This window comes from Eptesicus fuscus, chromosome 15 (assembly GCF_027574615.1).
Source record: "Eptesicus fuscus isolate TK198812 chromosome 15, DD_ASM_mEF_20220401, whole genome shotgun sequence".
Classification (NCBI taxonomy): Eukaryota; Metazoa; Chordata; class Mammalia; order Chiroptera; family Vespertilionidae; genus Eptesicus; species Eptesicus fuscus.
In genome coordinates this window covers 64,051,067-64,075,441 of record NC_072487.1, presented here as the reverse complement: position 1 = coordinate 64,075,441, position 24,375 = coordinate 64,051,067, and the positions used below count along the sequence as shown (strand labels likewise).

Sequence of the window (24,375 nt, the reverse complement as noted above, 5' to 3'; positions counted from 1 at the left end):
TCTGTTTCAATTTCATAAATTTCTGTTCTTATCTTTATTATTTCCTTACTTCTGCTTGCTTTGGCTTTATTTTGCTCTACTTTTTCTAGATGTTTTTTAGGTGGAATTATTGATAATATCTCATTTTCTACAATAAAAGGCCTGAATATATAGGACACATGGTATTACCTACCTTCCCACAGCAAACACAGTCAGCCCCACAGTAATTTTATGATGTGCATAATAATTTTCCAGTACTTCTTCTTTATAAGTGCTATGCCACACAATTGGAGCTAACCAGTTGGTAGTTGCATTCGTGGATGCTCTGTAAGAAAGACATAAGATTTATGAACAAAATGCCTTTTGATAACATTGCAGTAGATATTACTTATATATAAATCTTGTGTCTGATTGCAGCATTTCCTCTAAACCCTAAGCTTTTTTTTTTTTTACAATTTATACACTTTATTTATACACTTTATACACAATTTATATCAGAAACACTTAACAGTTAACCCCCAAATCTGTTAGTTCCCACATTTCTATTGCTATTGAAACAAAATTTAAAAAAATAGAAAACAAAATAAGAAAAACATTGTTCATGTATGTAAAGTCAAATAAGCATTAAATAATATTCTTTATTGGTGTTAGAGTCACTGATAGTTGTAAAAAATGATACATACTTTCCATAAATCACGGGGGAAAATGAAGCAAAGTCACAGTTCATCCTTCCTAATCTCTTACAGCACAGATTGTAAGAGGTTTGGAGTCACATCAGATATAGAAGTAAGGCTTTAACACTTCAGAAAATGTATCCATGAAGGAATAGATGTGAGACATGTCATTCAAACTATAAATGAAACCTGACCCAACTCATAGTCCAGATAGATGCCAATCCCTCTGGGCATTTCCTTCTGCACAAGGGTGACAGGAACAGAGCCTGGTGCCACATAATCACCATTCTGCAGCTGAATCGTCCAACATCTGTTCTTTTGTCTTGGCAGGTGCTGCTTTCTCTTCCTTTTAAGGAAGTCTTTTCAAACCCTCACGGCCCACTCAGGCTTGTCATCTACCTGGACCTCCAAGTAATTTCGGCTACAGTCAAACCCTTCAGAACCCAGGACTATTGGGTCGACTGCAAGTCCCTTTGGATTCTGATGAAAACTTTGCTTTTTCCTCACAAATCTCACAGACTTTGTATCCTCAGACACAAGCAGGTTAGGATGTGCGGTCTTGGGATCCAGGATAACTTCTCTAAATCTCTGTATAATTTTCTGCAGGGCTGAACACTGTGTAGGAAGACTGAATTCTTCTTTCCTTAACTGGTACCAATAGACAGCTGGGAGTTTCAGGTTATCACAACGGTGGAGGACACTCTTGATATCCATCAGCAATTTCACATTTGGCATCACATTCTTCTTCTCTGCCACTCCTTTTGTACACCTTTGAGGTTGGAAAGATGGTCTGAACATGCACTTGTGTTTGCAATGACTTTCTGTTGAATGTCCTTCTCTTCTTCAGCTAGCCTTGAGAGAACTTCCTCTTGCTTGCGCTCTATAAATTGAGACTCAAATTCAGAGGCTAATTTCTGTCCCTGTTTTTGCACCTTTTCTCTCAGTTCTATGAGTTTTTTGCTTTGAATGCTTATTAACTTCTGAGCGTGGTTCATCTGCTTACTGATGTAACTGTAGAGCTTCAGCCTGTGATGACAGGCAGCCTCCCCCAGGGGCCTCACCTGGTGGCCCTGGTGGATAGGGAGCTGAGTGCACATGGGACACAACAGCTCTAAGTCCTCCTCATGGAAGAGGGTCAGGACCTTGTTGTGCTTCTCGCACAAACCCCTCTCTTCCTGCCGCTTCTTCTTGCCCCTGATGGTCTGGAAGAGATTGGCAATGTCAACCATCCTTCCCAGCTGGGTGTTGCTCCTCAAGCACCTCTCTTGGCATGAGTGACAGCACACAGGGCAAGGGACCCTGTATTGTACATCAGCCCAGGACTGCTGGATGCAGGAGCTACAGACGCTGTGCCCACATTCGATGGTGACAGAGTCTCTCAGGTCATCCAGACAGATGGGACAGTTGATTTCTGCCGGGAGTCCTGCCAGAGCTGCTTCAACTGCCACTGGGCCCTGAATGAAGGACTGGACTGAGGTGGATTTTTTTTTTTCCGGGAGATTGGATTCTGGGAGATCCCTCCACTGAGAAGCAGATGCACCTTCAGAAATCACTGTCCTTTCTGTCCTGAATGGTTCATTCCTATGAGACCAGTGGCTGCAGGTGTCCAGAGGAGCTCTATTCACTATCTCCAGCCGATCTCAGAGTAGTTGAATCCTGGCTCAGAAATTCTTGGTCAGAAAGCAGATCAGGTTCTAAAGTGCCTAGTCATTCCTTGGGATGAGGAGAGATTGTTGCATGTAAAAACGGCTCCCACTGTGGTGCTGCTCACTGCCACATTTGAAGCAACCACTGATTTGTCTCTCTTCCACCACAACCCACCAAAACCTAAATCATCTACAATCGTGCTGATTGGGACTGTGGCAAGTGTATGGATTTGGGATGAGATCACCTATACCTGGGTCAGTTTCCATCCTTAGTGCCCTACCATCTGTTAACCCTAAGCCTTGATGGTTATGATAAACTGGGGAAACAGCTTATCAGAAATGGCCAGATCATTACAAAAGTACACTTACACATTAGTTATACTGTTTCCAAGATCTTTGAGGACACATAGTTGAAATGTTGCCCAAAGTCTAAAGTAACAATTTTATCTTGTATTTGGACAAAATATCATGGTCCTAGTATTTTTTACACTGATTATTTTCAGGAACCATATTTTGAACACAGAATTTCCCAGTTTTCATAATCTCAAGTGTTTTCAATACTAATGTTACTGCGTACTGCTAGAATCAACTTTGTCAAAACTCCGAAGGATAGCCAAAGGTTTAGAGCAGGCGTCCTCAAACTACGGCCCACGGGCCACATTCGGGTGTTTTTGCCGTTTAGTTTTTTTTACTTCAAAATAAGATATGTTCAGTGTGCATAGGAATTTGTTCATAGTTTTTTTAAACTGTAGTCCGGCCAACATATACACCAACATCTTAGATAACCTAGATGAAATGGACAAATTCTTAAAAACACACAAACTAAAAGAACTGGTTCACTGGCGGTCCCATTTATGGGACTATATCAATAATAATCTTAAATGAATGTCTCCTTCCAAATTTTAATTAGGTGAAGTCCTAAAACCCGATAGCATCAAAGTGAAAGATAGATGGGTAGAATAACAAGATGGAGACAGAGAAGGTAGAGGAAAGCTGTTGTATTAAACATGAAGTACACAGATAGTCCATCTGATTTGGGCTTTGGTTCTCTCAGTGGTGAAACAAGAAGAATCAACCAAATGGTCTCAAATACACCCTTACACCTTCCCCCCACCCCCCCCCCCACCCCGAATGCACCCTTACACTTTTGACCTGCCATCATTCTAGGACCTTTGAGTTTTTATTATCTACACACTAATTCATGGAGGATGCAGGTCCTAATGTCCCAATGGGTCTAGGCCACTGCTTATTTTTCCAAATGTAACCAAAGATCCATCTGCTCTCCCACATTTGGAATACCAGCCATGATACTGTTGCCATTCATTACCTTCTATTGAGCAATCTATGGATTAATCTCACATGTTAGATTGGGCATTCTTACCTGGGAAAAAACCAGTCTGATAGATTTAATTCTGGTAGAGTATTCACAGACCTATCGAGAAAAATAATGTGAAGAGTCACACTATACCTTATTAGAGTTTGAGATAACTTGAGTGTCTATCAAATCATGGGCTGTATTATAATAAGATACAGAATGCAAAGTGAGCACGAAGCAGTAAGAAAAACAGTGATGAACTTAGATAGTAGTGGCATGGAAAAATCACAATTTTCAACCTCAACTTAACCCTGTGTGCTGCCCAGAAATCTTTGTTCCCATAGTTACCATTCTTATTCTTCTAATAATAAGGGAAAATAGCAGCCATCAGATGAAAACTCCCTCAACTTTCTGCCATCTCACATCCAAATTTACCTATAGTGAGTGCCCTAGGTGGTTTGGCTTAGTGGATAGAGCATCAGACTGCGGACTGAAGGGCCCCAGGTTTGATTCTGGTCAAGGGCACATGCCTGTGGTTGTGGGCTTGATCCCCAGTAGAGGGCATGCAAGAGGCAGCCAATCAATGATTCTCTCTCATTATTGATGTTTCTCTCTCTTTCCCTCTCTCTTTCTTTCTGAAATATATCCTATATAATAAAAGGCTAATATGCAAATTGTCCCCTCGGGGGTTCGACCGGGAGACCCGGAGTTCAGTCGCTCGCTATGATGTGTGCTAACCACCAGGGGGCGGCGTGGAACATGGCAGGCAACCAGCAGTGGGCGGCGGCGTGCTGAGGGAGCTAGGGAAGGAGGAGGTGGGGAGGTGGGGAACCTGATTGGCCCTGATTTCCGGCCAGGCCTAGGAACCCTACCCATGCACAGATTTCGTTTACTGGGCCTCTAGTATATATTAAAAAAAAAACAACTTTAAAAAACCCACAAATTTACCTATAGTGCTGAATATTTTTCCCTTCTACCACAATGGAAATATATTTCTACTTTTGTCTAAGGTTAGCTTTAAATATCCTGCTCAGAAGCCTTGATTTGATTATTAATCTCAGAAGGGTTTCTCTGAAGCCCTTTATTTGATTAGTTGACACTCTCTTGTGTCAAGCCATAGTCCAGATGGGACTATATCAATAATAATCTTAAATGAATGTCTCCTTTTGGCTTCCTATGGCTTCAAATTTTCATGTACAACTAAACTTCTCCCAGGATTATAGGACTTCTATATCCAACTGTATTCTGAAGTCTTCTACTTGAAGTTTACACAGACACTTCAAAATGAAGATGTTAAAGTCATTATCTCTTCCCCAAAGTAGGGCCTCTTCATATGTTGCCTTACTTCTCCGGATCCACTTGGAATGGCAAGGTAGAAATAGGAGAATCATTCTACACTCAGAGCATTCCCTAAGTCCCAACATCAAATTCATTATTAAACCATGTTGGTTTTACCTCCAAAACATCTCTCAAATCCTTCCCTTATCTCCATTCCCTGCCACCACATGACTGCAAATCACCATCATCTTTTATCTGGGCTACTGCAATAGCCTCCTAATTGGTCTCACTGTACACTTTAAAAAGACTTTTTAGTGCAAAAAATTTCAAAGGTACACAAATGTAAAGAAACTAATATAATGGCCCTAGCTGGTTTGGCTCAGTGGATAGAGCATCGGCCTGTGGACTCAAGGGTCCCAGGTTTGATTCCTGTCAAGGGCACATAACCAGATTGTGGTCTCGATCCCCACTAGAGGGCAGGCAGGAGGCAGCCAATCAATGATTCTCTCTCATCATTAATGTTTCTCTCTCCTTCTCCCTTCTCTGAAATCAATAATATATATATATATATATTTATATATATATATATATATATATATTAAAAGAGACTAATATAATGAACCTCCATATTCCCATTCCCTACAATGAGCAATGTGTTACCCTCTTAGCCTATCCTTGCATTGCCCTTTTCAACCCATTCTCCATATTTCTATTCTGCTTCCAGTATCATGTTTCTGAAGCTCTAGTGTCATTATTCTGTTTATTATTCTGTTTAACAGAAGTTCAGTGGCGTTCCATTGTCTAAGGATGATGTCCTCATTCTTATATGGCCATAATATTTTCCATGATCTCACACTTCACGCTATCCAGCCACATCTCCTACCTAGCCTTGCACTTATAATTTTCCAGGCTCATTGGCCTTTTCCTTTTTTTAAAATTTTATTTCCTTAAACATGCCACAGATTCAACCTGCTAATTCCCACATCACCTTCAGGTCTCATTTTAAATATTCCTTCTTAAGGGAAATATTTTCTGATCTGCTAGATGATGTTAGATGCTTTTCATTAATAGCTAACACACCAACCATAATTGAAAATTTTTTTAAAAATTAAAGATATCATCCAACCAAAAATGCTAATACATATTGAATACTTTCCTAAGTATTATCTAACTTAATCCATACTTATAAGGTAGGAACTATTATTATTATTATCCCCATTTTACTAATAAGGAAATAAGGCACAAAGAGTTTTTATTATCTTGTCCATAATCACAGAGTGGGTAGAAACTGCCTGAGTCCTTACTTTTTCTCCTTGCTTTACACTCTATGGCATCCTGGCTAGGATACCTTTGGAGAGCTGACCCTGGGCTAAGTTAACAAGAGGATGGGGTTAAATCTTATGTCAGGGGACTATCTTTGTGCCTAGTACACAGATAAGAGTAGCTGCAACATCAGAGGTGTGAATGAGTTGTGGCATTCTACCTAACACCCACTTCCATTGACAACAATGCCTTTGAATGATGAGTATTAGTATGATAGGGCTATAGAAATCTGATTAGGTAATAGAACAATTGTTAGATTGTATTGCATTGAATACATTTTGCCAGAAAACATTTTAACCCATTCCTCCTCTATTTTCAGGTGGTTGAAAGTTACTGCCCCCTGTTAGTCATGGCTATATACAGGGAAAATATACTCTGCCTAGCACATGAAAGCCTTCTTACTGTATTATTTTCATGCATAGCACAGCTCACCCATGTATGGAGTCATGGTCTTAGTGGGGGTCTTCTAAATCATAGAACTATTAGAGAGACAAGGCCCCTGGACACAACAAGCATCAGAAAGGAAAGTTGCTTTCACTTCACTATGTGGGTTCCCATGACTAGAAGAAATTGAAGAACATATAATGATATTGGATCTTGCACAATATTTGGGGAAGTTTTCCTTTCTGCACACATTCTGATGGCATGATTTGGTAGGTGGCATATGGTTAATGCAATCTCCTGAGAGTCTTTTAGCCAAAACTTTATTCCTGTGTGTTGCCCATAGCTTTAAAAGGCACAAGGTTCCTAATAGGCTGAATTCTGACTCCTGTAACTCATTCTCCTGACCAGTTCCCACTCCTCTATCAGAGGCAGCAGCTCTGCCAGTCTGCTCTTTGACTCCTAGTATTCTGACCTTAAGCGAATATCTCCAACATGTGTTTGTAAAACTGCTTTGGTTTACCCTGCCTGTAGGAACCAAGGACTTGCAGGTTTTTCAGTGCCCTCTAACCAGTTTTGTCCTCAAAGAAGAGGTCATAGCATATTTATAAATACTTACCAGCATTGATATGTCCTCTGTAGTTTCTTTGTGCTTAGGATAAATTAAAAAAAAAAACAACAACACACATTTATTTACTTTTAAACTTATATGAAGGGTTTTCACATTTAAGATGACTAGAGTTATACTCAGTCAATCTATTCATTTTATTACCTAATTTTACCTAATATTACCAAATATTTAATGAACTTTTTAAGAGAGATCCCAGAGAGCTCCTTCACCCCTTCCACCATATGAAGACTTGGTGTGAGGATGGCTCTCTATGAACCAGGATGGCTCTCTATGAGGATGGTGCCTTCACCAGACACCAAATCTGCTGGCTCCTTGATCTTGTACTTGCCAGCCTCCAGAACTGAGAGAAATAAATTTCTGTTGTCCATAAGCCATCCAGTCTATGATATTTTGTCATAGCAGCCCGAATGGACCAAGACACATACTATATGCCAAGTACATTGTTGGTTGTAGATTATAGTAATGAACATGATAAAAGTTACTGAGTGATTTGACTGATAAATATTACTCATATGCTATATCTTAAAAAATAACTATTTTTAGATACAAATGAGAAAAACTTATCATTAAAACAATGAAATTTGCTAATAGCAAATGAAGTCTTTCTGCTTGTCTCAAGTATGTGGAGGGCAAATACCATACATAGTGCCTGAAGACATCAATATTAAGGATGTTTCTTAAAGAAGATGCCACCTATTTAAAAATGGCACAAATTTCTCCATAATATTTACTAATATTACATTACCATAATTATACAGTAAATGTCTTGGCAGTTTAACGTTGCTTCTCCTCACACATATTGGCCTACACAAATTACATTTAGCTTTTATTTCATTAGAAACAAAGAATTTTTATGCTGAAAGCAATATTTAAGCTGATATATTTGGATGTCATTTGGCTATATCTGGGTGTATTTGGATTGATACAGTTGCATGCTGATTTATCAGGATGAACGTAGAACCTTCCTGACATAACAAGATCCTTAAACCAAACACCAAAATAAAATATTCATTATTTTTTAAAGTTACCTGAATCGATACTCTCTTTGCAAGGCCCATAGAGATAATAAAATCAATAACAATAGAACTGTTTTTCTTTTGTAACTCATCCTTTACTGGGAGGAAACAGAAACATTAAAGTAGATTAAATAAAGTACAATGTATAGAGAATAAGCTGTGTTGAGTCCCTCTTATGACTTAAACTAGAAGACTTAATAGATTTTATCTGGGATTTAAGGCACCTCTGGTCACTAGATGTTGCTTTATATGGAAATAGAATTGAGTCAGTGAAGAGACAGCATCTATTTGAACTATCTGCCCAGTTGTAGGATATTAACTGGTCTGGTCTTGATACAAGAGATCTTATAAACTTCGTTCATCTTTTCCAAAGTACAAAGGACTCTTTTTTCTACAGAAAAATTACACCACTTTCTCTCCTAACTCTTTCAGAATGGGGTGTCAGAGAAAAGAGATAATTATGAAAATACTTACTTGGACTCTAAAGAGTTGTATAATTATAAAGAAAACTTAATTATTTGTAATTAAATTATCTTATGAAGTTGATCATTCCAAGATAGGTGATAGAACTGATAACAGTAGAAAATATGTGCCCCTTCTCAAAGCATTTGAATATATAATTGGTTCAGAGCACTCACTGGAGGCTAAACTGTAATTTTTAGATTATTTGTGCATTGACCTTGGAATTTTAGCCATCAAGTTTACAAAATTCCTTTGTAATATATAATCTGTGGGATATAAAATTGTGTGCAGAAAAGAAATTGGCTATGGCTTAATTTGGTTGAAATTAGGAACAAACTCTTACCTTTTGTTTTCCTAAGATCACACAGGAATTTTATACAGTTTCTTCCTTGAAGACTTAACAATTATGGTATAGTGGTTCAGGAAGACATATAGAGAATCATAAGAGGGCAGTTTTCAAGCAAGAACTTTTGAGACCTTTGAAAAATCATAAATCAGGTAACCTATTATTGGTTTTTGTGTTTATTATTTCAGTCTTCTGTGAGTGATGATGTCATCAGATTCTCTTGATGATGAAATAACTGGATACTTGTAATCATAACAATTCACATGCTTGTAACTTCTCTTTATCATTATCAGGGGACTGGATTTTGTCCCATTTTTAAAAAAAAAGTAGGATCATATAAGTTTCTTTCTTGTCGTTTTTTTAAAGAATTATAATACACTAGAGGCCTGGTGCATGAATTTATGCACATTGAAAGGAAATTAATTAGAAGAAATATTTTAATATAGCTATTCGCCCTTTCTCTATAATAGAACTGTCAACCGAATTCACGAACGACAATGACAGATGGAAACTCACGTGTGCGATTGGTGCCAGCGAGAGCTTTATATGTATAGATAAACTTGCTTAATTAAACCTGCTTTCTGATTTAGCTAAACTTTTTCCAGCCCAGTGAAGCACCCCAACTTCTCTTTCAGGTAATTGTCAGTAACACAGCAGTAAATATCAACACGAAGCAGATTATTATTGTAGATCATGCAGGGAGAACAAAGGGTAAAATATTTAACTGCAGCAGTGTTTGACTATATTCTGCTCAGTGAGAAAACCTGAAGTCATTTTCAAGGTCCATCATTTCTTCTTTTTATTTGGGTCAAGTTTCTAAGCTTTCTAAATCTCCATTTTCTGGCTAATGAAAAGAAAATAGGATTCCACCTAGTCTCCTATCTACCTACTCCAGGACTTCTGTGAGGATCAAATGAGATGAGGCATGGGAAAAGACTTCAAAGACATTTGGTTAAAGTGTAAAATGTTTCCACCTGGCTATAAAGCAAGTGTGTTCCTGGGCTGAAGAAACTCCAAGGAGGCTAGTCGCTAGGGAGAGGAAGCTAGGTGTTGCTATGTGACGTCATTACCTGGCGCCCACAGCCACCATTTCCTGGCTGAGCTGGGCTGTGTGGGCCACATTTTGTGCCATGGGGGTCTTGACAGCGTTAACTGCAATTTGGTGGGGTGTCTCTCCAGGGTGGTGGCGGGGCCTGTGTCCCACTTGGGGGAAGCCGAGTGTTGCTTTGTCGGCGTCAGGTCCACGGTGCTGTTTCTCTGTAAATGGCCAGTGCGCATCACAGCAGCTCCTGCATTGAGTGTCTGCCCCTGGTGGGCAGTGCGTGTCATAGCAACCGGTCAGATGATTGGACACTTAGCATATTAGCCTTTTATATATATAGATTTTAAATAGACATGAAGTATAATTTACATAAAATAAAACATAGCTTGTACACTTTACTGGGTTTGTTACACATGCACACATGTATGTAAAAAGCACCTTAATTAAGATATAGAACACCTCCATCGCCCAATAACTTTTCTTGTGCCCCTTTGAGTCACTTAATGGTATCCAATAGGTCTCTTAGGCACTATTCACTTTTCTCCTATCTTTTTTTCTATTCCTCAGACTTGATAATTTCCATTGTCCAATCTTCAACTTCACTGGTTCTTTCTTCTGCCTGCTCAAATTTGCTTTTAAAATCCCCCTAGTAAATTTTTCATTGCAATTATAATTTTCAGCTCTGGAATGCTTTTTTATTTTTTTGTTTTCTCACTCTTTATTGATAGTTCCATTTTGTTTATACAGTGTTTTCTTGACTTTCTTTTTTCAAATCATCCTATAGTTTTGAGCATCTTTGACAGTTGTTTTAAACTCTTTGTCAGGGTCATCTCTGAGAAGAGTTTCTGTTGTTTTTTCTTTGAATGGGCCATACTTTACTGTTTTTTTGTATGCCTTGTGATTTTTTATTGAAATTCTACATTTGAATCTAATACTGTGATAACTCTGTAAATAAGATTATCTCCCTTCCCCCAGGGTTAGCTGTTTTTTGTTCATTTTCATTCATTGATTTTTGCCTTTTTTGGTTGTTGTAAGCTGTCTTTGTGCCAAGGATCAGCCTAACTGTAACTTAAGGTCTTTTCAGAGCCTTTCCCTGGGTATGCATAGTCATTTTCTAGTTTTCCCCATATATGTAGTTGTTTTTGAATGTTCTATTCTTTAATATATGCCTCCAAAAGCGGGGGAGTGGGGAATGAAGGGAGGACAAAGGGGCATTGGCCCTTTAAACCCCCTGTAAGTCACCTCAACTGGAGGAGAAAGGGATTGCACCAATGGGAGAAGGTGCAACAACAATGGCTGTCTCACTGTTTGTCTGTATTTCCATGATGAGAAGCAACAATCAGCAATTAGAGCACAGGTTCCTGATATTTGGAGGACAGGGTCCTTTACACCCACCCTGGCTTGCATAAGCTGCATGCAAACTATTCCAGGAACACATGCACAACTGCCTACCAGATGGCTGGTGGTGGAGAATGAGTCGCTGCTACTGTGTGAAGAGTTGAAACTAACCTTAGTTTACCATCCAAGTTTCTATAGACTCCTGAGTTCCAAAATAGTTACATCAGACAGATTTTTGCCAGTGCAATTATTGTCTAGCTGAGGAGACAGATTCCTGGTGCTTCCTACTCTACCACATTCCCAGAATCCTCTTATTCTGGAAAGGTGTGTGTGGTTTTTCCCCCCAAAAGGTCTTTTTACTTTTTAAATTTATTGATTTTTAGCCAGGCTGGCATGGTTCAGTGGTTGAGCATTGACCTATACACCAAGAGGTCACAGTTTGTTTCCCGGTCAGAGCACATGCCTGGGTTGTGGTCTTGATCCCCATTGTGGGGTGTGCAGGAGGCAGCCGATCAATGATTCTCTCTCATCATTGATGTTTCTATCTCTCTCTCCCTATCCCTTCTTCTCTGAAATCCATTAAAAATGTATTTTTAAAAAGGTTATCTTAAACTTACTGATTTTTAGAGAGAGAGAGATCGACCTGCTGCATTCATGCATTCATTGGTTGATTCTTATATGTGCACTGACCTGGGATCAAACCCAAAACCCTGATGTATCAGTATGATGCTCTAACCAACTGAGCTATCAGGCCAAGGCCTACCTGGGAAGGCATTTAAAGTTCCAGTGTCCACCCCATACCAATTGAGTCAGACTCTCTGGGGTCAAAACCAGGCATCACTATTAATTCTCCTGGTAATTCCAGAATGCAGCCAAATTTGAGAACCAGTCCTTTATGTCTGCTACAAATAAGAGAGAGGCATAACTCTTTTGGGGTACTTTGGATTTTGGAGGCAGTGTCCCACACATGAGGGTATCCAGCTGCCTCCCATTTGACTGTTAACTGTAAAAGCAATGAGCTTCCAGTGGGAACCTGGACAACCGAAAGCTCCACCGCTGGTCTAGGTTGCAGGCAAGTTGCCCTGCCACTGGATCTCTTATGACCAATTATATCTTACATAGTTCAAAGGGTCTGAAGTAGACTGTGATTATGGATGTAGACTGTGGCTGGCCTTGATTGAGAACTTACAGCAGGGGCCCATTGAATTCTACAGTAAGGAAATGCCCCTTGAGCAGATAACCATTTTCTTCTAGAGTCACTAAAAAATGTTCCCCTCTTCCTTCCTTGTCTTGACTTCATAGTGTTTGGGTGTGTGCTGAATTTATTATTTATTTTATGGATTGCAGAATAGTTAGATGGGTTAAGGAACCAAATGAGAAACAGTTATGTGGAGATATTAGACTCTGAGAAGCCTGGCCCTCTGGCATTATCCGTGAATTCTATGGTCTGCTATTCAGAGAAGGGGCTGTGCTAGAGTAGCGCATAATGTTTTTGGATTATGGTAGCAGGACATATTTTACCTGTGTGAGAAGAAATGATTGATAGCCAAGCAGCTCTAAGTGGAAATGTAGACAGTTTTAGAGGCATCTAACTCAGCTCATAATAATAGGTCCTTGCCTGAGAAACTGCTCTATGGTATAATCCACCCTCCAATAAACCTACCCCATGGCATAGCTGCTGGGAGCAGGAGTGGCTGCTATGCCATTTGGGTTTTCTTTTCCAGAAATGTAGAGTTTTGAAGGAAGAAACTCTGAGTCTGGAAATAGTTGAAGCTGGGTCATATTGTCAGACCTCTAGGGGAAGTTCATTCTTTTCTGCTGTTGAAGCCCTTGAACTTCACTGGCACTTCTTCATGAGCTGGTATAGTGATGTAAACAACTAAAATTTTACACAACTAACTCCTAAAAAAAAAGAAAAGGAAAAAGAGACCTGATTTCTAGTGTTTCTGATTCCCATGGTGTAAATACTCCCACCAAAGCTAATACCAAGCTACCACAGCGAAGGCACTAGACAGAAAGTTGGGAAGTATTATGTACAACAGGCTCTCACAGCAGGAATGCCTGGATGTCAATTCTGCCTTGCATTCAGTGGAACTCTCCAGTAGCCTCTCAATATTCACTTTTGGGTTTAGACAGCTCAGGGGATATCGGTCCTTTGCAACCAAAATGTCTTTAACTAAAACACCTAGCTAACATAACCACCTTTTATTCTGAACAATTACAGTCAATTCATTGAAAGTGTGTTCTAACTTTGGCTGATTTTTCAAAGCCCCATACTTTAAATATTTATAGCTATTTTCATTTATATGTAAAATCCATAGCTATTTCTACAAAGGGGCAGTCTTCAACCAGGTCCAGAAAACATGTATGTATATATATATATATTTATATATATATATATTTATTAATATATTTTATTGATTTTTTTACAGGGATGAAGGGAGAGGGATAGAGAGTTAGAAACATCTATGAGAGAGAAACATCGATCAGCTGCCTCCTGCACACCTCCTACTGGGGATGTGCCCTCAACCAAGGTACATGCCCTTGACCGGAATCGAACCTGGGAACTTTCAGTCTGCAGGCCGACGCTCTATCCACTGAGCCAGACTGGTTAGGGCAGAAAACATATTTTTAATCACTGCAGTTGCTTAGACTAACAGTGCTATCTTGGGGAATTCTTGCCCTCCAGTGTCCAGTAGAGGGAACTACTCTACTCTTTTTTTCTTAGCTGTGAATGTTATAGAAGGACTAAGAAGTGAGTTGGAAGCTTTTGACACTCATCAAAGACTAATTCCAGGGTATAGACAGGTGGGCATTATGCATATTGGCTCTCCCATATTTCTTTCTTAATGAAGTTCAAGGGGATTTTACATTAGGGTTCCTCAACCTCATCACATTTTGAGCCAGACACTACTTTGTTGTGATGGCTTTCCTGTGCATTTTAGGATGTTTAGCAGCATCCCTGGCCTTTACCTAATAGATGTGTAGTAACCCCCCCTTCACCCTCCCGCCCAAGTTGTGACAACCAATAATATTTTCACTCATTGCCAAGTATCCCGAGGTCAGGGCGAGGGTTGGGGAGTGGAGGTGGTGATGGTAGTGCTGCAAAATCATCCTGATTGAGAAACACTGCTCTATATTGATGGAGCAAATTTGTCTCATGCACTACTGACCTTAAGCAGCACTGAACTCAGTAGGTTATGCACCAGGTTAGAACCTAAAGCTCAAGCTGCCCCTCCTGAGTTCCTGTACTGTGAACTACAGGAGGAAAATTTCCAGGTGCCAGATATAAAAGTATCTGAGTTCATAATGAAAAAAAATTTAAATTTAATTTAAAAGCACTTCTTTGAGGCATGATGGGAGTGGATGTAATGATTCATTGATTCATCTTGTAGATATTTGTTAAGCAGTGCCTCTGAGATAGGTGATGTAACAGGTTCTGGAGCTGATGCAAAGACATACTACAGGCCTGCCTATAAGGAACTAATTATTCTAGAAGGGTTCAGTGGGGGATATTTTCAGTTATAAGAGAAAGCTCAATTCCAATGGACTTAAACGATAATGGTACAATCCATGACAAGAATATACTGAGAAAAATAATTTATTCAATTATAAATCAGGAATTTTATTTTTATTTTTTTATGTTTAAGAACAACTATTCATGACATCTTGAATTTGTCTATTTGGGATTAAAATTTAAATGAATAAAAAAACCGAGATTCCCATAAACATCAGCCATTTAATCTTTCAGTATAGATAATTTCTTTGGTTTAAGACTTAAACCAGTAACTTTCCGTACTCTAGAATGTATTTCAGAAAACTTGAGTTAGAGAGAAGAGTCCTAATGAATGTGTAATCACCTCTAAAGTCCACTTCTTCAGGATTTTAGTTGGTTTTGTTTTGTTTCGCTGCATTGTGATTATTTTGTGGCAAGAAAGTGAAGAGTAGAAGGCACAGTGCAATGGTAGAGAAATGTAGGTTTCAATTTATCAGAGAAGCCCAGTATGCTGAACGTCAAGCCAGCACAATGATTCTTCAAATAAATCACTTAAAAAAGGAAACATGACTTGAACTGGAACACAAGCAAAATATAAATATGTAAATGTTGCCTTCTAACTCCCTTTACATTGAATTGCTTAACTTTAAATAATAGGTAGGATTTTATAACTTCTCTTAGAGAAGGGAATTGCATGTTAAGCTGTTCAGTTATGAGGACTGGGTCTCCCATTGCCATCCTGTCTGCTTTTGATATCAAATCAATTAACCATTAAATGCGTCTGGTTGTTACACCTCAGTAGTGCATATGAGGCAGGGGAAAATTAGGTTATTTGGAGGGAGGGCTTTTCCTCCAATCCATTCCTGATGTCAGCCCTCCAAACTGGGCACAATAGGCTGAGGGACTCTGAGGGTTAGAGCAAGTGGCAGTTGGACTTTCTGATGATGATTGTCATGAAACCCCAGACTGGAAAGTTCCTTGCAAGCCTCTTCAGTCCATTCTAGGCCTCTTCTCTGACACCATCCACTTTTTCTGGCCAAGGATCTGAAGACACTGTTGCAAAATCTGGCAGACTGAATGTGACTTGGGCAAAACAAAGAAGTATCTTTCATTCAAGTCCCCTCTGCTCTGGTTGTCATGGGATTAAGGAGGCTGGAGACCATCCACATTATCCCTTTTCCATTTAGCACCAGGATCCATGCTATATTGAAGTGCCAATCCATCTCGTGTGACCTCTCAGGTGCCATGGCCCAACCATGATCTTCCCACTCTCTTCTATTTCCTGGCAAACTCACTTTGAGATTTTGTTTCCACTTCCTTCAGATTCCCTGTGACTCCAAACATTTACCACCATGATAACCACTGAGAATCTCAACAAGTCTTTTGCACAGAAGCCAAACAAGATCCCGAGAAAAAGACACACGTACTCCAAAATGGCCTGAAGTGATCTGCTACTGAAACCATTTGAGGATTGCCAGGTAGACGGTGTCCTCACTGCAAGTTCTGCTGCAAAGCAACCTGTTTCCTTAGACTCAGCACCCTTTTCTCCAGTACATTATCTGACATATGTAGAGTGTTTCTGGCTTTTTTATGGCCTGTGACAAATTTTTTTTAAGTTCATCTGATATATTTTCCCCAAACCCAGGATAGGAAATCATTGGGAATTTACATCTGATTATCAGAGGTTCATGCTCCCATATTACAAGGCTCAAAGTTATGAGTAGTAGTACTTGCTGGGTTTGTGTTTTGTTAGTATTTTTTCAAGTTAAAATTAAGTGTTACTTTTCTGAAGAAATAGCCAGAATACTCTCTCAAATTCAGAAACCTACTGGCACAATTTAAAGTCATACATTAGTTCTAACCAAATTATATTCTTTTGTCTGCCAAGATACCTTGACAGTCTTAATATCTGCAGGCAGGCCTATCTGATAATCCCAGCAATATTCTGGAGATAAGATTTTAGTGGGCTTGTTGAGAAGGAAATACTTGTTTAGGTGGCTTTCATCATGCCACTCAGCCTCTATGTCATTTTTCTTGTCCTGGAGGATTCCCTTGAAACACTCTTGGGTAATGTTTAGGACCTGAATGGGTGTTCCTCCAAAAATGGCCGCATGATAATAAAAATCCCCCTCGCCGTACGGAATGAATGCTGCAGACTCCTTCCTCCTCTCATAAGTAAACTCAAGAGGATCTGCCTTGTACCACCAGGCTTGTAGCTGAGCCACTGACTGGCCAAGGGTCTCCACACCAAAGTTATCTTGGAAGACCTGGTCCACATCCATGCAGAAGAGGAAATCGACTTCGTACTGGATGTGGTTCACAATGTGCTCCCCAATGGTCTTCATGCGCATCATGCTGATGTCCTGCCACCTCTTCTCAGGTTTGACCTCAAACACTTTGAAGGAACGCAAAGGACCCAGCTCTATCAAAGGCAACCTGGAGACATCATCCATCATGATGTAAAATATGACTTTGTGGCCAACCATGAAGTACCTATTAGCAGATGTTAAGAACTCCTCCAAGTAATGCTCAATGTATCTGAAAGAAAGAAGAACAGGATCAATGTAACCTCTGGGACTCTGTAGGAGACCATGTACTTTCTAATCATTTTGTTTGTATTTTGAAGTTCAAGAGACAACTATTTTTCCTCATCGCAGATGTATGTTTTCATGTGGAGAGACATCTGTTACTATAACATTCCTGACTGCTCTCCACTGTTCAGTCACTCTGCCTTGGGGAAGTGGAGGGACTTATCTGACTGCCAATTTTGGAAAGGCGACTGGCCATGAACGGCACCACCCCCTCCCTCTCCTCTCGCTCTTGGAAACTGTATGTGTTGGAGATAGTATGTATGCTTTGGGCCTTACAGGATATTTAGTGGTACAGACACCATTCTGATGTACAGAGGTCTGGAGTTTCTAGTGCTATAGCTGCCTGGTTGCCTGAGTCTTTCTACTTCTGTGGTTCAATGTTAGGAGGCCTAGAGCCTACAGATATAAGCCACATTCTCCAATACCAGCCTCAACTGTAAGGAAGATGATATTTACTACCATTTGCCTTAGCCCTTTGTTTTGGTTTAGACTTTGGGTAGGCAAAAGGGATGTGAGTTCTTTTTTTCTTCCAAGCTTTATTGGTATATAATTGACATGTAGCACTGTATAAGTTTAAGGTGTACTAAGTGTTGATTTAATACACTTATATATTCAAAATAATTACCACCTTAGTTAGCTAATACCTCCATCATGTCACATAATTACCATTTCTCTTTTGTGGTAAGAATATTTAAGATCTACTTTCTTAGCAACTTTTAAATATACATAATATAGTATTGTTAACTGTAATCACCAGGCTATACATTAGATCCCCAGAACTTACTCATAACTAGAAGTTTACACCCTTTGACTAACATCAGGGGGCACTAGTCCTTTAGCCTCCCTCAAAAACTCCAACCTATATCCCAATGTTGCTACTACCCTACCAGATGCACCATGATGTGACTCTTGGGTCCTATGGAGATGCATTAAGCTGAACCATTGCCACTCTGGAACCCAGAGAATGGGTAAAGGGACATGGATATCCTTCCATATTACATATTCACTCTGTGAGCCTCCCACTGATCACCCAAAACTCCAACCCAGCCGAAACCGGTTTGGCTCAGTGGATAGAGTGTCGGTCTGCAGACTGGAAGGTCCCGGTTTCGATTCCGGTCGAGGGCATGTACATTGGTTGCGGGCACATCCCTGGTAGGGGGCGTGCAGGAGGCGGCTGGTCGATGTTTCTCTCTCATCGATGTTTCTAGCTCTCTATCCCTCTCCCTTCCTCTCTGTGAAAAACCAATAAAACATATTAAAAACAAAACAAAACAAAAAAAACCTCCAACCCATTGTCCAGACACCACCATAATAAGTTCCATCCAAATATCAAAGCAAACAACCTCTGAGTTAGCCTTATTTAAACTATTTTTTTTGTTTCGTTTTTTAAGTCTTTGTTTTTTACAACATTTTTAGGTTCACAGAAAAATTGAAACAAAAGCATAAAGTTCCCACCCAGCTGGTGTGGCTCAGTGGTTGAGCATAGACCTATGAATCAGGAGGTCACAGTTCAATTCCTGGTCAGGGCACTTGTCCATGTTGTGGGCTCGATCCCCAGTAGGGGGCATACAGGAGGCAGCTGATCAATGTTTCTCATCATTGACATTTCTCTCTCTCTCTCCCTTCCTCTCTGAAATCAATTAAAAAATACGTTTTCAAAAATTTTTAAATAAAAGCACAGAGTTTCCTTATACTCCCTTGTCCCTCCTCTCTCCCATTCTTCTCCACTTACAACATTCAGCACCAGGATGGAACATGTGTTGCAGTCAGTGTACATACATTGACACATCATTATCACCCCAAGTCTATAGTTTACATTAAGGTTCATTCTTGGTGTACATTCCATGGGTCTGGACAATTCTATAAGGACATGTATCTATTATTATGTATTATACAGAATTTTCATTGTCCCCAAAATTTTGTGTTCTACCTATTCATTCATTCCCCCAACCCAGCTCTGGCAACTACTGACCTTTTTACTATCTCCATAGTTTTACCTTTTCCAGAATGTCGTACAGTATGGAATCATACAATATGTAGCCTTTTCAGATTGGTTTCTTTCACTTAGTGTATGCGCTTAGGTTCCTCTGTGTCACTAATACAGATAATATTCCCATCTGGATGTACCACAGTTTATTTATCCATTCACCTACTGAAGGATATCTTGGCTGCTTCTCACTTTTGGTAACTATGAATAAAGCTGCTATAAACATTTGTCTGCAGGTTTTTATGTGGACATGTTTTCAACTCCTTTGTGTAAATACCAAGGAACACAATTGCTGGATTGCATGGTAAAGTATGCTTAGTTTTGTGAAGAATCTGCCAAACTGTCCTCCAAAGTAGCAGTACCAGAAGCAATGAGTTCCTGCTACTTCACAGCATTTGGTGTTCTCAGTGTTTTGGATTTTGGCCATTCAAACAGGTGTGTAGTAGTATTTTAGATATTTGTCTGTTCATTAAAAAAATACCGTGTTGATGTCTTCTGTGACCCAGCTACACACTCCCTTGTAAAGCTATGTGGATCAGAGAGAAGAGGAAGGAGTAGAAAGATGGCTTGACCCAACTCATGCAAACCCCAGATTTATGCTCAGTGAATGTGGACTGAATTTCATGGGCTGATCACAGTACTGGCCAATCATGATGTCTTGTGAGTAATAATAACTGGTACTTTTCACTTTGGTTGCTGCTTGGATCCCTTTCTTTACTACCAAATTAAAGTGTACTTATAATGGTGGCCGCTAGAAACCTAAGCGTTTACAGTATTGAGTCTTTAAATGGAGAACATGTATCTGAGCAGTATGAAGGACTTTGACATGGCTCTGTGGCTGATGGCCAGGAAATTCTTTGGTGTTTTGTACCTTTAAGAAAAAATTGTAGTGCTCTGAAGCTGGGAGACAATCCTGTGGGGAGGACCATTGTGTGGTCTAACATTGTTTAGAGATTGAAGCACTGAGGTTGCATTGTTATTTGAAAATAAACCAAACATCACACCTCCTAAAAGTCCAAATCCACTCTTGTGAAGATTTACTGCCGATGAATACACTCCTCTCCTGCCTCAGAGTGGAGAGCACAGGGCTTTCACTGGACATGTCATTTACCCTTTAGTTCTGCAGTTGCAACTGTGGACATAAAAGGGGGCTATACAGAATGTAAACTAGTTTATCAGATCATAAATTCCTAATTGGATAGATCATGGTGGGTAGTCATGCCCCAGGCTATAACTTCTTTAGTAAAAGGTTTATTTTTAACTTTAAGCAAGCCCTGTCCATTGTTTCTGTGCCTCTAGGTTAACACACCTTTGAAATAAGAGTCCCACCCTCAAGAGAGCACATAATCTTAACTATCCCATACACCATGCTTTCTTCCACCCTCATGTAATATTTCTTATATTCCCTCCTTAATTTCAAATGCATAAGAGAAACTGCAAAACTGTCATTCTCCAGAACATTTGAGGTCTTGCTTCCAGACAACTGTCATCAGTTTGGGTCAAATAAAATCCTATACAAATTCTTTATAGGTTTAGATGTTTCTTTCATTGACATAACTGTTGGTTGAAGTCATGTGGAGCAGTTCTGTTCTCTTTGGAAACACCAGGATCAAATCAACCTGCAGCATGGCTGGCTTGTCCCCTCTAGTGCCAAAGGATTAGGTGAGCTGGGCAAGCATTGGCTCCCAACTCAACAATACTGATTCTTCTAGTAAAAATGTCAAAACTACAGCTACCTCTTTCTGTTAGAGATGCTACCTAGGTCCCTGGGATCAATACAGTTAGTGACATTAGGACTTAATCGGTATGGTGCCGGCGATGGCTTCTGACCTCTGGGTTGGAGAACTTAGGAGGACTATCAGATCTACAGAGATCTCCTTTAGGTGCTATGGTGGGCAGAGCTTGAGCTTAGATCAACCTGGATCTTCAACTCTTTGTACTGAGCAAAGGGGTCAACTTTCCACATGGCTTCCAGAAAATGTACTGATGAAAAAGCCAGGACATGGGGCTGGAGGGTGGGGATGGGAAAGAAATAGGAAAATTGAACTTTTGCTTTTGGTTTTTTTTTTTTTGGGAAAAAAAATCTCCAAAAGAGTGAAATGCATTATAATTTAAAACCAATATTACGAGCTACCCATTTCAAGTAAGAATGATTGAAATTTGGGGAGAAACAAATTTTTAAAAAATATATATTTTATTGATTTATTACAGAGAGGAAGGGAGAGAGAGAGAGAGTTAGAAACATCAATGAGAGAGAAACATCGATCAGCTGCCTCCTGCACACCCCCTCCTGGGGATGTGCCCGCAACCAAGGTACATGCCCTTGACCAGAATCGAACTTGGGACCCTTGAGTCCGAAGGCGACGCTCTATCCACTGAGCCAAACCGGTTAGGGCGGGGAGAAACATTCTAAACAAGGAAATGGAAGCGGAAAGAGGAACCTATCCAACTTTTACAAGAGGAAGTTCTGGCCAGCCAAATCTCTGCGGGCCTAAGTCCTCCAGGAGGAACCCAAGGAAGAGTGGTCGGCCAGCTCCTACGTGGAAAACCACCACACTTAGATCACTGAGAACCTGCTCTAAGAGCTTCTGTCCTTGGTCCTGGGTCTTGAGAGCATGGAAAGAAAGAACGATGCACTAACTGCTGGCATTTTTGGAATGTCCAGAGAAAGCCATGTAGATCGGGGTGAAGGTGGCTGTGGGTGAGCTGTACACTCTGGGCTCAGTGTGTGTAGCAGACATTTTTACCTATATCCTGAGACCTCACTTTGAGGTGGGAAGGAGTCCACTCATATGGTTTTTGTCCTCATTTTTGGGGGGTCTCACGGCAGAAATGAGACTGAAATGGTCCCATTATAACATCCTCCCATCTGACCATTCAAACAAGTCATGAACAGCCTCTGTAGGCCCAGGGAGACCCTCACAAACATTTTGACAGTTGGAACAAGAAGTCAAGGTCAAGTTTAATAGTGATACCTACCTTCCGATAGCAAAAACCGTCAAACCCACGGTAATCTTCTGTTTGCCATAGTAATTTTCTAAGATGGCTCTGTTGTAAGTGCCTTCCCACACCACAGGTGCCTTCCAACTAGTCACTGTCACCACCTTTGGCCGTTTCCTGGTGACAAAACACAGAGTCCTGTAAGCGGGGACGGCTTTGCTGAGGTGGGGCAGAGACTGCGGAAAACCTGGGCTCGGCTGGGATTTGCAGTCACTGTCCCTGAATCCTGGCTGGGTCATAAGACATTTCAGGGCAGCCTCTTCCGGGTGTGGGATGGGAGGCCCAGGTGCCCCTGGGGGCCGTTATGGGGATCTTCCCTGCTCATCTCATATCCTCTTTCCTATCTCCTCAGCCCTTTCCTAAGCCATAGTGGCCTCTCTGGGTGTTATTATCCCTGTGGGTACCATCTGAGCCTAAGAAAGACCTGATCCTTGACACAGGGTGATGAGAAAGGGCAATGAGCTGAAAGAGAGAAAACCATTTCAATGTGCCTTTTACCAGAAAAGGATTTCTGAGTAGGAACCCGGTTAGAGGCCCAAAAGGGCCCCAGACTAGGGGATTCTGGTGTTATCATTTATTTCACAAACAAGGAGAGAGTCCCCCCCAGAAAAGAACGGACCCAGTAGAGGCCCCTCCAGCCCAGGCTGGAGCACCCAGCTCAGACCATGGGCCTCCTGACTAGGAGCACAGAGAGGAGGGGAAAAGCATGCTTTCTGCACTCAGAACACTTGAAAGGAACTTGGCAAAGCCAACACAAACACAGGAAGCAACGTCAGAGCTACAACAAGCTGAAGGTAAAGGCAGAAAGGCCCAGGAGCAGCTGAGGCCCAGGGAGAGGCTGGGACTCAGCCCGGAGCGGGTGGTGGAGACTCAGCTCTGACCCTCTTTTGCTCAGGAAGTAGCAGCATTTCCCCCCTTGGGAAGCAGAGACTGAAACAGACATTTCTATGTAAACTCCAGCACACACAGGCCTGACCCTGCTAGGCATTGGCTTATACTTCATCCATTGCAGGGAGAAGGCCAGTGTTGGGGGCAAAGTCCTGGTGGTCCCCATAGTCAGGTCCCTGCTAGCTGTGTGGCCCTGGGGAGGCTATCAGGGAGATGGCTGGCACATAGAACACATACATCAGCGCCATGAGAACTCTCCCCCCACCCCCAATCGCACATGGGTAAAGGCAGGTTTTCATAAAACTGCCCCACCCAATCAGCAAAGCCAGGTTTCTCCTCAGTGAGGATGGGCAAGGCTGGATCAATCCTACCTCGTCCCAACTCCAGCCCCAGCCCCAGAGTGAAAAAGAACCTCAGCAGACTGGTCCTCATCCCTCTTACCCCTCTGTCACCTTGCTCTGCCCTCTAATTCCTAAGCTGACTTCCCTCCCACCCCAGCCCTGTGCCTTGCTTCCTTCTTCCCCCCTGCACAGCTGGGATTGCCTCCAGAGGTGGGGGGGGGGGGGCACTTTCAGGCTGCTCTCCCGACCCTCCTCATCTTGTCTGGCGTCTCAAATTGAGACTCAGCTCACTCAGAGGCAAATTGAGACTCTTTCCTTGTTTGTGAAATAAATGATAACACCAGAATCCCCTAGTCTGGGGCCCTTTTGGGCCTCTAACCGGGTTCCTACTCAGCCCTCATAAGAGATGTGCTGGCCACATGGAGGACAGATTCTTCAATCATGAAAGAAGCTATTTTGGATTCTGCACTAACCTGTGCCAGGCACCTTCTCATACATTTTCTCTTCTGGTCCTTGCAACAGGCCTGCCATGTAGTATGTCCGTTGTACAGGTAAGAAAACCAAGGCTCAGAAAGGTTTGTTAACTTGTTCAAGGCCACATAGTTGGCCACCGATGATGGTAACTAACACACACTGAGCAC

General features: G+C 41.0%; 1 protein-coding gene and 1 long non-coding RNA gene across 5 annotated transcripts in view; one reads left to right on the top strand and one right to left on the bottom strand.

Annotated features, from left to right (window-relative positions):
* GGTA1 (glycoprotein alpha-galactosyltransferase 1 (inactive)) overlaps window positions 1-24,375 on the bottom strand; it is a 74,285-nt gene that overhangs the window by 4,832 nt on the left and 45,078 nt on the right. For 2 of the 4 annotated variants that reach the window (XM_054727412.1, XM_054727413.1), the window contains 5 exons: window positions 22,485-22,622; window positions 17,421-17,465; window positions 7,216-7,248; window positions 3,681-3,731; window positions 173-304 (listed from right to left, as the gene is read on the bottom strand). In XM_054727412.1, coding sequence (XP_054583387.1) covers window positions 173-304; window positions 3,681-3,731; window positions 7,216-7,248; window positions 17,421-17,465; window positions 22,485-22,622 — 399 coding nt within the window. The remainder of the gene's footprint in view (window positions 1-172; window positions 305-3,680; window positions 3,732-7,215; window positions 7,249-17,420; window positions 17,466-22,484; window positions 22,623-24,375) is intronic. The other 2 variants (XM_054727415.1, XM_054727416.1) reach the window with 2 other exon arrangements.
* Window positions 1-24,375, top strand: part of LOC129151677 (uncharacterized) — a 74,857-nt gene that overhangs the window by 31,965 nt on the left and 18,517 nt on the right. The gene's annotated exons all lie outside the window — the stretch shown is intronic.